We start from the raw sequence: 13,363 nt of genomic DNA on the forward strand, positions 1-13,363 counted from the left end.
GCGCAGGGTAAGATTTCAGATGTCACTCCTAGCTGGATGTGTGAATAACCAACACATTACAGACACCACAAAGTGTATTTAACCCCTTTACAGTTACAGGAAAAGTCCTGCAAGGCATTGGGACTACTTCCAGCATCCAGGCACCAGTTTTGATGAATCTTGAGACATTTGGAGGTGTTAAGCTTCAAGGGGATGAAGTTGTACCTTCTACCCAGGGTTGTGGAGCTCCGCGCAGGGTAAGATTCCAGATTACACCCCTAGCTGGAGGTTTGAAAACCAAGCACTTCATATACTCAGCAAAGTGTAATTAACTCATCTGCAGTTCCAGGAAAAGGCCTGCAAGGCCTTGGGCCTACTTACAGCATCCAGGCACCAGTTTTACTGATACTTGTGACATTTGGAGGTGTTAACTTTCAAAGGGTATGAAGTTGTACCTTCTACCCAGGGTTATGGAGCTCCGCGCAGGGTAAGATTTCAGGTATCACCCCTGCCTGGATGTGTGAATAACCAACACATCTCAGACACCACAGAGTGTATTTAACCCCTTTACAGTTACAGGGAAAGGTCTGCAAGGCCTTGGGCCTACCTCTAGTCTCCAGGCAGCAGTTTTAGTGAATCTTGCGACATTTGGAGGTGTTAAGCTTCAAGGGGATGAAGTTGTACCTTCTACCCAGGGTTGTGGAGCTCCGCGCAGGGTAAGATTCCAGATTACACCCCTAGCTGGAGGTTTGAAAACAAAGCACTTCATATACTCAGCAAAGTGTATTTAACTACTTTGCAGTTACAGGAAAAGTCCTGCAAGGCATTGGGACTACTTCCAGCATCCAGGCACCAGTTTTGATGAATCTTGTGACATTTGGAGGTGTTAAGCTTCAAGGGGATGAAGTTGTACCTTCTACCCAGGGTTATGGAGCTCCGCGCAGGGTAAGATTTCAGATGTCACCTCTAGCTGGATGTGTGAATAACCAACACATTACTGACACCACAAAGTGTATTTATCCCCTTTACAGTTACAGGGAAAGGTCTGCAAGGCCTTGGGCTTACCTCTAGCCTCCAGGCAGCAGTTTTAATGAATCTTGTGACATTTGGAGGTGTTAAGCTTCAAGGGGATGAAGTTGTACCTTTTGCCCAGGGTTATGGAGCTCTGCGCAGGGTAAGATTCCAGATTTCACCCATAGCTGGATGTTTGAAAACAAAGCACTTCAAATACTCAGCAAAGTGTATTTAACTACTTTGCAGTTACAGGAAAAGTCCTGCAAGGCCTTGGGCCTACTTCCAGCAACCAGGCACCAGTTTTGATGAATCTTGTGACATTTGGAGGTGTTAAGCTTCAAGGGGATGAAGTTGTCCCTTCTACCCAGGGTTATGGAGCTCCGCGCAGGGTAAGATTTCAGGTATCACCCCTGCCTGGATGTGTGAATAACCAACACATCTCAGACACCACAGAGTGTATTTAACCCCTTTACAGTTACAGGGAAAGGTCTGCAAGGCCTTGGGCCTACCTCCAGCCTCCAGGCAGCAGTTTTAATGAATCTTGTGACATTTGGAGGTGTTAAGCTTCAAGGGGATGAAGTTGTACCTTTTGCCCAGGGTTATGGAGCTCTGCGCAGGGTAAGATTCCAGATTTCACCCATAGCTGGATGTTTGAAAACAAAGCACTTCAAATACTCAGCAAAGTGTATTTAACTACTTTGCAGTTACAGGAAAAGTCCTGCAAGGCCTTGGGCCTACTTCCAGCAACCAGGCACCAGTTTTGATGAATCTTGTGACATTTGGAGGTGTTAAGCTTCAAGGGGATGAAGTTGTCCCTTCTACCCAGGGTTATGGAGCTCCGCGCAGGGTAAGATTTCAGGTATCACCCCTGCCTGGATGTGTGAATAACCAACACATCTCAGACACCACAGAGTGTATTTAACCCCTTTACAGTTACAGGGAAAGGTCTGCAAGGCCTTGGGCCTACCCCCAGCCTCCAGGCAGCAGTTTTAATGAATCTTGTGACATTTGGAGGTGTTAAGCTTCAAGGGGATGAAGTTGTACCTTCTACCCAGGGTTATGGAGCTCCGCGCAGGGTAAGATTCCAGATTTCACCCCTAGCTGCACGTTTGAAAAGAAAGCACTTTACATACTCAGCAAAGTGTATTTAACTCATTTAGAGTAACAGGAAAAGGCCTGCAAGGCCTTGGGCCTACTTCCAGCATCCAGGCACCAGTTGTACTGATACTTGTGACATTTGGAGGTGTTAACCTTCAAAGGGTATGAAGTTGTACCTTCTACCCAGGGTTATGGAGCTCCGCGCAGGGTAAGATTTTAGGTATCACCCCTGCCTGGATGTGTGAATAACCAACACATCTCAGACAACACAAAGTTTATTTAACCCCTTTACAGTTAGAGGGAAAGGTCTGCAAGGCCTTGGGCCTACCTCAAGCCTCCAGGCAGCAGTTTTAATGAATCTTGTGACATTTGGAGGTGTTAAGCTTCAAGGGGATGAAGTTGTACCTTCTACCCAGAGTTATGGAGCTCCGCACCGGGTAAGATTCCAGATTTTACCCGTAGCTGCACGTTTGAAAATAAAGCACTTTACATACTCAGCACAGTGTATTTATCTCCTTTGCAGGTCCAGGAAAAGGCCTGCAAGGCCTTGGGCCTACTTCCAGCATCCAGGCACCAGTTTTGATGAATCTTGTGACATTTGGAGGTGTTAACCTTCAAGGGGATGAAGTTGTCCCTTCTACCCAGGGTTATGGAGCTCCGCGCAGGGTAAGATTTCAGATGTCACCCCTAGCTGGATGTGTGAATAACCAACACATTACAGACACCACAAAGTGTATTTAACCCCTTTACAGTTACAGGGAAAGGTCTGCAAGGCCTTGGGCCTACCTCCAGCCTCCAGGCAGCAGTTTTAATGAATCTTGTGACATTTGGAGGTGTTAAGCTTCAAGGGGATGAAGTTGTACCTTCTACCCAGGGTTGTGGAGCTCCGCGCAGGGTAAGATTCCAGATTACACCCCTAGCTGGAGGTTTGAAAACAAAGCACTTCATATACTCAGCAAAGTGTATTTAACTCCTCTGCAGTTCCTGGAAAAGGCCTGCAAGGCCTTGGGCCTACTTACAGCATCCAGGCACCAGTTTTACTGATACTTGTGACATTTGGAGGTGTTAACTTTCAAAGGGTATGAAGTTGTACCTTCTACCCAGGGTTATGGAGCTCCGCGCAGGGTAAGATTTCAGGTATCACCCCTGCCTGGATGTGTGAATAACCAACACATCTCAGACACCACAGAGTGTATTTAACCCCTTTACAGTTACAGGGAAAGGTCTGCAAGGCCTTGGGCCTACCTCTAGTCTCCAGGCAGCAGTTTTAGTGAATCTTGCGACATTTGGAGGTGTTAAGGTTCAAGGGGAAGAAGTTGTACCTTCTACCCAGGGTTGTGGAGCTCCGCGCAGGGTAAGATTCCAGATTACACCCCTAGCTGGAGGTTTGAAAACAAAGCACTTCATATACTCAACAAAGTGTATTTAACTCCTCTGCAGTTCCAGGAAAAGGCCTGCAAGGCCTTGGGCCTACTTACAGCATCCAGGCACCAGTTTTACTGAAACTTGGGACATTTGGAGGTGTTAAGCTTCAAGGGGATGAAGTTGTACCTTCTACCCAGGGTTATGGAGCTCCGCGCAGATTAAGATTCCATATTACACCCCTAGCTGGAGGTTTGAAAACAAAGCACTTCATATACTCAGCAAAGTGTATTTAACTACTTTGCAGTTACAGGAAAAGTCCTGCAAGGCATTGGGACTACTTACAGCATCCAGGCACCAGTTTTACTGATTCTTGTGACATTTGGAGGTGTTAACTTTCAAAGGGTATGAAGTTGTACCTTCTACCCAGGGTTATGGAGCTCCGCGCAGGGTAAGATTTCAGGTATCACCCCTGCCTGCATGTGTGAATAACCAACCCATCTCAGACACCACAAAGTGTATTTAACCCCTTTACAGTTACAGGGAAAGGTCTGCAAGGCCTTGGGCCTACCTCCAGCCTCCAGGCAGCAGTTTTAATGAATCTTGTGACATTTGGAGGTGTTAAGCTTCAAGGGGATGAAGTTGTACCTTCTACCCAGGGTTATGGAGCTCCGCGCAGGGTAAGATTCGAGATTACACCCCTAGCTGGAGGTTTGAAAACAAAGCACTTCATATACTCAGCAAAGTGTATTTAACTACTTTGCAGTTACAGGAAAAGTCCTGCAAGGCATTGGGACTACTTCCAGCATCCAGGCACCAGTTTTGATGAATCTTGAGACATTTGGAGGTGTTAAGCTTCAAGGGGATGAAGTTGTACATTCTACCCAGGGTTGTGGAGCTCCGCGCAGGGTAAGATTCCAGATTACACCCCTAGCTGGAGGTTTGAAAACAAAGCACTTCATATACTCAGCAAAGTGTATTTAACTCCTCTGCAGTTCCAGGAAAAGGCCTGCAAGGCCTTGGGCCTACTTACAGCATCCAGGCACCAGTTTTACTGATACTTGTGACATTTGGAGGTGTTAACTTTCAAAGGGTATGAAGTTGTACCTTCTACCCAGGGTTATGGAGCTCCGCGCAGGGTAAGATTTCAGGTATCACCCCTGCCTGGATGTGTGAATAACCAACACATCTCAGACACCACAGAGTGTATTTAACCCCTTTACAGTTACAGGGAAAGGTCTGCAAGGCCTTGGGCCTACCTCTAGTCTCCAGGCAGCAGTTTTAGTGAATCTTGCGACATTTGGAGGTGTTAAGCTTCAAGGGGAAGAAGTTGTACCTTCTACCCAGGGTTGTGGAGCTCCGCGCAGGGTAAGATTCCAGATTACACCCCTAGCTGGAGGTTTGAAAACAAAGCACTTCATATACTCAACAAAGTGTATTTAACTCCTCTGCAGTTCCAGGAAAAGGCCTGCAAGGCCTTGGGCCTACTTACAGCATCCAGGCACCAGTTTTACTGAAACTTGGGACATTTGGAGGTGTTAAGCTTCAAGGGGATGAAGTTGTTCTTCTACCCAGAGTTATGGAGCTCCGCGCCGGGTAAGATTCCAGATTTCCCCCCTACTGCACGTTTGAAAAGAAAGCACTTTACATACTCAGCACAGTGTATTTTTCTCTTTTGCGGTTCCAGGAAAAGGCCTGCAAGGCCTTGGGCCTACTTCCAGCATCCAGGCACCAGTTTTGATGAATCTTGTGACATTTGGAGGTGTTAAGCATCAAGGGGATGAAGTTGTACCTTCTACCCAGGGTTATGGAGCTCGGCGCAGGGTAAGATTTCAGATGTCACCCCTAGCTGGATGTGTGAATAACCAACACATTACAGACACCACAAAGTGTATTTAACCCCTTTACAGTTACAGGGAAAGGTCTGCAAGGCCTTGGGCCTACCCCCAGCCTCCAGGCAGCAGTTTTAATGAATCTTGTGACATTTGGAGGTGTTAAGCTTCAAGGGGATGAAGTTGTACCTTCTACCCAGGGTTATGGAGCTCCGCGCAGGGTAAGATTCCAGATTTCACCCCTAGCTGCACGTTTGAAAAGAAAGCACTTTACATACTCAGCAAAGTGTATTTAACTCATTTAGAGTAACAGGAAAAGGCCTGCAAGGCCTTGGGCCTACTTCCAGCATCCAGGCACCAGTTGTACTGATACTTGTGACATTTGGAGGTGTTAACTTTCAAAGGGTATGAAGTTGTACCTTCTACCCAGGGTTATGGAGCTCCGCGCAGGGTAAGATTTTAGGTATCACCCCTGCCTGGATGTGTGAATAACCAACACATCTCAGACAACACAAAGTTTATTTAACCCCTTTACAGTTAGAGGGAAAGGTCTGCAAGGCCTTGGGCCTACCTCAAGCCTCCAGGCAGCAGTTTTAATGAATCTTGTGACATTTGGAGGTGTTAAGCTTCAAGGGGATGAAGTTGTACCTTCTACCCAGAGTTATGGAGCTCCGCACCGGGTAAGATTCCAGATTTTACCCTTAGCTGCACGTTTGAAAATAAAGCACTTTACATACTCAGCACAGTGTATTTATCTCCTTTGCAGGTCCAGGAAAAGGCCTGCAAGGCCTTGGGCCTACTTCCAGCATCCAGGCACCAGTTTTGATGAATCTTGTGACATTTGGAGGTGTTAAGCTTCAAGGGGATGAAGTTGTCCCTTCTACCCAGGGTTATGGAGCTCCGCGCAGGGTAAGATTTCAGATGTCACCCCTAGCTGGATGTGTGAATAACCAACACATTACAGACACCTCAAAGTGTATTTAACCCCTTTACAGTTACAGGGAAAGGTCTGCAAGGCCTTGGGCCTACCTCCAGCCTCCAGGCAGCAGTTTTAATGAATCTTGTGACATTTGGAGGTGTTAAGCTTCAAGGGGATGAAGTTGTACCTTCTACCCAGGGTTGTGGAGCTCCGCGCAGGGTAAGATTCCAGATTACACCCCTAGCTGGAGGTTTGAAAACAAAGCACTTCATATACTCAGCAAAGTGTATTTAACTCCTCTGCAGTTCCTGGAAAAGGCCTGCAAGGCCTTGGGCCTACTTACAGCATCCAGGCACCAGTTTTACTGATACTTGTGACATTTGGAGGTGTTAACTTTCAAAGGGTATGAAGTTGTACCTTCTACCCAGGGTTATGGAGCTCCGCGCAGGGTAAGATTTCAGGTATCACCCCTGCCTGGATGTGTGAATAACCAACACATCTCAGACACCACAGAGTGTATTTAACCCCTTTACAGTTACAGGGAAAGGTCTGCAAGGCCTTGGGCCTACCTCTAGTCTCCAGGCAGCAGTTTTAGTGAATCTTGCGACATTTGGAGGTGTTAAGGTTCAAGGGGAAGAAGTTGTACCTTCTACCCAGGGTTGTGGAGCTCCGCGCAGGGTAAGATTCCAGATTACACCCCTAGCTGGAGGTTTGAAAACAAAGCACTTCATATACTCAACAAAGTGTATTTAACTCCTCTGCAGTTCCAGGAAAAGGCCTGCAAGGCCTTGGGCCTACTTACAGCATCCAGGCACCAGTTTTACTGAAACTTGGGACATTTGGAGGTGTTAAGCTTCAAGGGGATGAAGTTGTACCTTCTACCCAGGGTTATGGAGCTCCGCGCAGATTAAGATTCCATATTACACCCCTAGCTGGAGGTTTGAAAACAAAGCACTTCATATACTCAGCAAAGTGTATTTAACTACTTTGCAGTTACAGGAAAAGTCCTGCAAGGCATTGGGACTACTTACAGCATCCAGGCACCAATTGTACTGATACCTGTGACATTTAGTGGTGTTAAGCTTCAAGGGGAAGTAGTCACACCTTCTACCCAGGGTTAAGGAGCTCAGCGCAGGGTAAGATTTCAGGTTATTCCTCTTGCTGGAGCTGATAAAGCACAACACTTCACATGCTCAATAAAGTGTACTTCACTCCTTTACAGTATCAAAACATGGCCTTTTGCCTGTTTCCAGCCTCCAGGCACCTGTGTTTTTAAAACTTGTGACATTTGGAGGTGTTCAGCTTCAAGGGGATGTAGTCGCACCTTCTACCCAGTGTAATGGAGCTCCGCGCAGGGTAAGATTTCAGGTTTCACCCCAGGCTGGAGGTGTGAAAATAGAACACTTACCATACACACCAAAGTGCATTTAACTCCTTTACAGTGTCGGAGCTAGGCCTGCAAGGCCCTGGGTGTGTTTCCAGCCTTCTGGCACCAGTTTTACCGATACCTAAGTCATTTGGGGTTGTTAGGCTACAAGGGTATGAAGTCACACTGTCTGCCCAGGGTCATGGAGCTCAGCGCAGGGTAAGATTTCAGGTTTCACCCCTGCTGGAGGTGTTAAAGCAAAACACTTCACATGCCCAATACAGTGTATTTCACTCCTTCACAGTATCAGGAAAGGCCTGCAAGGCCTTGGGCCTACTTCCAGCCTCCAGGCATCAGTTGTACTGATAGTTGTGACATTTGTAGGTGTTCAACTTCAAGGGGATGAAGACGCACCTTCTACCCAGGGTTATGGAGCTCAGCGCAGGGTAAGATTACAGATTTCACCCCTAGCTGCACGTTTGAAACGAAAGCACTTTACATACTCAGCAAAGTGTATTTAACTCCTTTGCAGTAACAGGAAAAGGCCTGCAAGGCCTTGGGCCTACTTCCAGCCTTCAGGCACCAATTTTACTGATATCTGTGACATTTGGTGGTGTTAAGCTTCAAGGGGAGTAAGTCACACCTTCTACCCAGGGTTAAGGAGCTCCGCGCAGGGTAAGATTTCTGGTTATTCCCCTGGCTAGAGGTGTGAAAAGAAAACCCTTCACATGGTCAATAAAGTGAAGTGCACCCCTTTACAGTATCAGGACAAGGCCTGCAAGGCCTTGTGCTTGTTTCCTGGCTCCGGGCACCAGTTTTACTGATGCTTGTGACATATGCAGGTTTTCAACTTCAAGGGGATGAACTGGCACCTACTACCCAGGGATATGGAGCTCAGCGCAGGGTAAGATTTCAGGTTTCACCCCTGGCTGGAGGTGTGAAAACAAAACACTTCACATGCCCAATGAAGTGTATTTCACCCCTTTGCATTATCAGGAAAGGCATGCAATGCCTTTGGCCTATTTCTAACCTCCAGGCACCATTTTTTGTGACACATGTAACATTTGGAGATGTTAATCTTCAAAGGGATACAGTTGCTCCTTCTACCCAGGGCTATGGAACTACGCGCAGGGGGAGATTGCAGGTTTTCCCCTTGGATGCAGGCGGAGAGGTAAAACGCTTCCCTCAAATCCAAGGGGAAAGGCTGCAATCTTACCCTATGCCGAGCTCCGTAGTTCTGGGTAGAAGGAGTGCCATTGTCCCCTTGCAGCTGAGCACATCATAATTTCACAATTATCACTAAAACGTGTGTTTGGTGAATAGAAATGTGCCCATGTCTCTGCAGGCCAAGGCATGATATTTCAAATGGGTGCATGTACCTTTTAGGCTAGGTGAAGTGTTTTCATTTCTTCACCTCCACCCGTGAGGGAAATGTTGAATCTTGCCCTGCGTGGAGCTCCAAATCCCTGGGTAGAAGGAGTGACTTAGTGCCCTTGAATCGGAAAACCCCATAATGTCACAAATATCACTAAAGCAGGTCCCTGGAGGCTAGAAATGCCCCAGTGCCCTGAAGGCTCTATTCTGATATGGTGACTGTTTTTTTGTGCAGTTTTGGTCCATGTGAAGTATTTTATTCTTACACCTCCATCCCAGGGAAAGGCGTGAAATCTTTCCCTGTGCGGAACTCCATATCTCGGGGTAGAAGGACTGACTTTGTCCCCTTGATTCTGGAAACCTCATTGTGTCAGATATATTACTAGAACAGGTTCCTGGAAGCTAGGAATGGGCCTGGGTACCTGAAGGGTAAGATCTGAAACTGTGAATGGTGTTCATGTACGTTTTGGACTATGTGAAGTGCTTTCTTTGTGTTTCCTTCTACCTACATATAAGGCGAAACCCTGTAATTAGACCTCAATCAGGCTGCCATGCGCAGAATCTGATTTGTGGGCACAGGTCGCACTCTTGACATCCCATTTGATTCAGGAGTGGTCCCCACCCCAGCCATCGAGCTCAATACAACAGTGATAGTCAAAGGCCTCACTCTGTAGTGTGGGATGTATGTTGTAACAATCAGATTGCGGTACATTACATTGCTGTTTTAGGGGCTTTCCACGACTTGCGCGGGAGGGCGCTCTACACTCAGGAATAGTATGATTTACTATTCCAACTCCAGCCTAAGTAAGGTAGGGAAGGTGTTGGAATTGCAAATCGCACTATTCCTTAGTCTAGTGCGCCCTCCCGTGCAAGTCGTGGAGAAGACTTGCGTTGTAAATGCAGCGATCGAAATGTACAGCGGTGTTTTGACCGCGTTGTTATGGTCGGGTCCCGTCCAAAGATGTCACCTGAGATGTAAACCTAACTCCAGCTGTGAAAATCAGCTCAGCAGAGGGCCTCCGTGCAGGTACTGGGGTCACCGTTTCAGGTGCATTCACACCCTCTGCTCTCACTCTGGGTGCCATTAAGCATGTAGGTCTGACTCGGCCGCCTGCCTCTATGGTGTCACTGTGTGTTTATTATGTTTACTGTGCCCCCGTCTCGTCCAGCTCGGTGCTTGGCAGTGAATGCCCTCGGCCTGCATGTGAAGCTACCAGCGCGCAGCCGCCTTGTGATGCCCGTGAGTCTTGATGCCGGACCGTGCCCCGCTGCTTGTGAAAGTCCCCCCGGCTGCCCCGGAGCCTTGGGTGCCACAGCCGAGGGTGCAGGCGCGCGGCGAGGGCCCCCCTGGCCCCCGGGGGGCCGGGTCTCTCTGGCGTTGTCTCCGCTCCCCGCGCTCGGCCGGCGGAGCCCTGTGTTACTTCGGCCCGGTGCAGGAGGCGCTCCCCGCGGCCCCCGGAGCCCCATGGTGACTCCACTTGGCCCGCTCCCTGCAGGAGGCCCCTCCCGCCCGCGGGCCGCCGCTCCCGGCCTCAGAGCGCGAGGGTGGACCGGGGAAAAGGGTCCCGGAGCCCGGGATTCCGGTCACGGAGGCGTCAGCCACCGGGGGAGGGCAGAGATTCACGGCGGATTGCAAGCCTCTGTGGACGGGGTCGGCTGAAACGGGGGCGGGCACGGGAAGGGGCTGAAGCTGGGCTTCTTTTCATGTGTGCACGGGAGCGTGTGTTTAACGGATTGTGGTTTAAAACTTTGAAACTCCGATGGTAGGAAACACAAATGTCAGCTCGGAGCAGAGAGCCGAGTGCGCCTCGCACAGCCCTCTCTCCTCGGGACCAATCAGGGGCTGGCTCCTCCCTATATATGCACGGGGCTCGGGCCGAGGTACATTTCCGTTCTGTGACAGCGTCAGCGTCGAGACTTGCATAGCAATGGCAGAAACCGCTCCAGCCGCCGCGGCTCCTCCCGCTGAGGTCGCCCCCAAGAAGAAGCAGAAGAAAGCAGCGGGGGCCTCCAAGGCCAAGAAGCCTTCCGGTCCCAGCGTGTCCGATCTCATCCTGAAGTGCGTGACCGCCTCGGCCGAGAGGAAGGGAGTCTCCCTGGTGGCCCTGAAGAAGGCGCTGACCGCCGCCGGCTACGATGCGGACAAGAACAAGAGCCGCGTCAAGGTCTCCCTCAAGAGCCTGGTCAGCAAAGGCGCCCTAGCTCAGCTGAAGGGCACCGGGGCCTCCGGATCCTTCAAGGTGAATAAGAAGCAGCTGGAAGGTAAGAAGGCGGCCAAGAAGTCAGCCTCCAAGACCAAGAAGCCAGCCGCCAAGAAAGCAGCCCCTGCCGCCAAGAAGCCCAAAAAGGCTCCCGCGGGGGTCAAGAAGAGCCCGAAGAAGGTCAAGAAGCCAGCGGCAGCCAAGAGCCCCAAGAAGCCCAAGGCTGCCCCCGCCAAGAAGGCTGCCAAGAGCCCAGCGAAAGCCAAGGCGGCGAAGCCCAAAGTAGCCAAGAAAAGCCCTGCCAAGGTAGTCAAACCCAAGGCAGCCAAGCCCAAAGCAGCGAAGCCCAAAAAGGCAGCGCCCAAGAAGAAGTAAGGGCTTGCACCGAGACACTGCAAACACAACGGCTCTTTTAAGGGCCACCACCCTGTCTAGAAGAGAGCGTGTTCATCCCCACCTTTGCACCCACCCAATGCCCCACTTCTCAAAAATAAACCGCACAATGCATCCATAGCGCACCTTTCCACGCGCGAGTGCCGCGTGTGATCTTGGCCATATAAACGGCTCTTTCGGGGCTGCGTGGATTGAAATCGGTATAACATAGACAATAAGGGGGTCTGGGAGTTATAAGACCTCCGTTTATAATGCATGTGCAATAACGTGTGTGTCTCGGTGCTTTCACTGTACCCGGGCAGACTCGATGTAGTGTCTGCATAAAGCAGACGATTGTGCTCTTTCAATCGAGCAGCAGGTAACGGGGGAGTGTTCCAGGGTGAGCAGGGGCGGGTAAGAAGGGGGTCTGGGAGTCATAAGACCGGGGTTTATTATAAACGTGTGTGTGTGTGTGTTGGTGCTTTCACTGTACCCGGGCAGACTCGAGCGCAGGTAACGGGGGAGTGTTCCAGGGTGATAAGGGCAGTGTGCTTATGACATCTCGGGCTCCTCTCCCGGGGGACCGGGGTCGAGTCGTCGGCGTGACTAGAAGTGGATGGACGGACACGGAGACAAAGGCTGGCCGAGGCGCGGGCTCCGGCTCCAACTCACGTCATTCAACCGGAGGCTTCTCTTTTATCCACAGCTCATTGGACAGCTAGGCTGCAGCCTCCCGTTCAGTAACCAATCGTTGTACACCGCGGGCTATTTTCGAACGTAGGGCGGTCTCTTCAGCCAACCAGAGCAGCCCTCCGTCTGTGAGGGCATAAATAGAGCTCTTTCCCCGGTAGACGCCTGCGCTCCAAGGAGGGGAAGGAGAAGGGCAAGCCCCACTAACCAGCCAACTCCTCTTGGGTGCTGGGCCTGCGTCTCCCTGGCTTGACCGGGGCCTGGCTGCGCACCAGAGAGGGGGCAGGCTGGCTGCCTGAGTATCCCAAGGGCTTCCCCAGACCCGTCCTCCTGGACTGACTGCTCCTGCTGTGGCCCGGTGCAGCCTTCCTGTGAGTCGCAGCTGGATTACCGGGAGTCTACAAAAACAGTGAGTTCTGCTACAGCCCTCTAGCTGCTACACCATGTCTGCCCAAGGAGATCCACAGCCCCCCCACCAAGCAGCATCAACCATGGATGCAGACGCAAGTGCCCAACCCAGCAACACCGGAGACGACATGGAATGGCGTCTACAGACAAAGAGAAAGGGGCGCGACTCCATTCCGAGCTCACCGGAGAAACAAGCAAAGCTTGCCCGCGCACCTCTCGCTAGCCCCACAGTTGCGACTTCAAACCGCTACCAGGCTCTCCAACAGACCCAGGACTGCGACGCCACCCCCCAGGACCACGGTGCAGCCGAACCAGGGACCTCTTCAGGTCCCACAAAAAGAGCACGGATCCCCCCCATCATCCTGAAGAATTTAGCCACACACAAGGACCTCGTGGGGATACTGGATGAATACTGCGCCTCCCCCTACACAATCAAGCCCAGGCAGGACCATGCCAAGATCATGCTCACCACCCCAGAGGACTACAGGTGCTTGACCGACATATTTACCGCCCAGAAAATGGAGTACTACACCTTCCCAATGACCACTGCAAAAGCCCAGCGCTTTGTAATACGGGGGCTCCCAACAAACGCATCCCTTGAACACATCTCTGGGGATTTATCTGACCTAGGCCTTCCAGTCAAAAATATTGCGCAGATTACCTCTCCAGCGGATAAGAACAAGAAATTTCCCCTCTTCGTTGTGACCCTGTCAACGAGTCACGATGGGAAGCCAGCTGACCTCTCGGG

The 13,363-nt window shown here is 50.3% G+C and overlaps 1 protein-coding gene across 1 annotated transcript; it reads left to right on the plus strand.

The window, feature by feature from the left end:
• Positions 1 to 10,846: 10,846 nt before the first annotated feature.
• LOC147663893 (histone H1.01-like) lies at positions 10,847 to 11,570 on the plus strand. The gene has a single exon (XM_086950063.1). It carries the CDS (start codon positions 10,873 to 10,875, stop codon positions 11,518 to 11,520), a length of 648 nt encoding a protein of 215 aa, XP_086806189.1. The 5' UTR covers positions 10,847 to 10,872; the 3' UTR covers positions 11,521 to 11,570.
• The last annotated feature ends 1,793 nt before the right edge of the window (positions 11,571 to 13,363 follow it).

The sequence above is a fragment of the Lissotriton vulgaris genome, unplaced genomic scaffold, assembly GCF_964263255.1.
Source record: "Lissotriton vulgaris unplaced genomic scaffold, aLisVul1.2 SCAFFOLD_728, whole genome shotgun sequence".
Taxonomy (NCBI): Eukaryota; Metazoa; Chordata; class Amphibia; order Caudata; family Salamandridae; genus Lissotriton; species Lissotriton vulgaris.

Coding starts and splice junctions, on each gene's coding strand:
- LOC147663893 (XM_086950063.1), top strand. CDS start 10,873: ATGGCAGAAACCGCTCCAGCCGCCGCGGCTCCTCCCGCTGAGGTCGCC.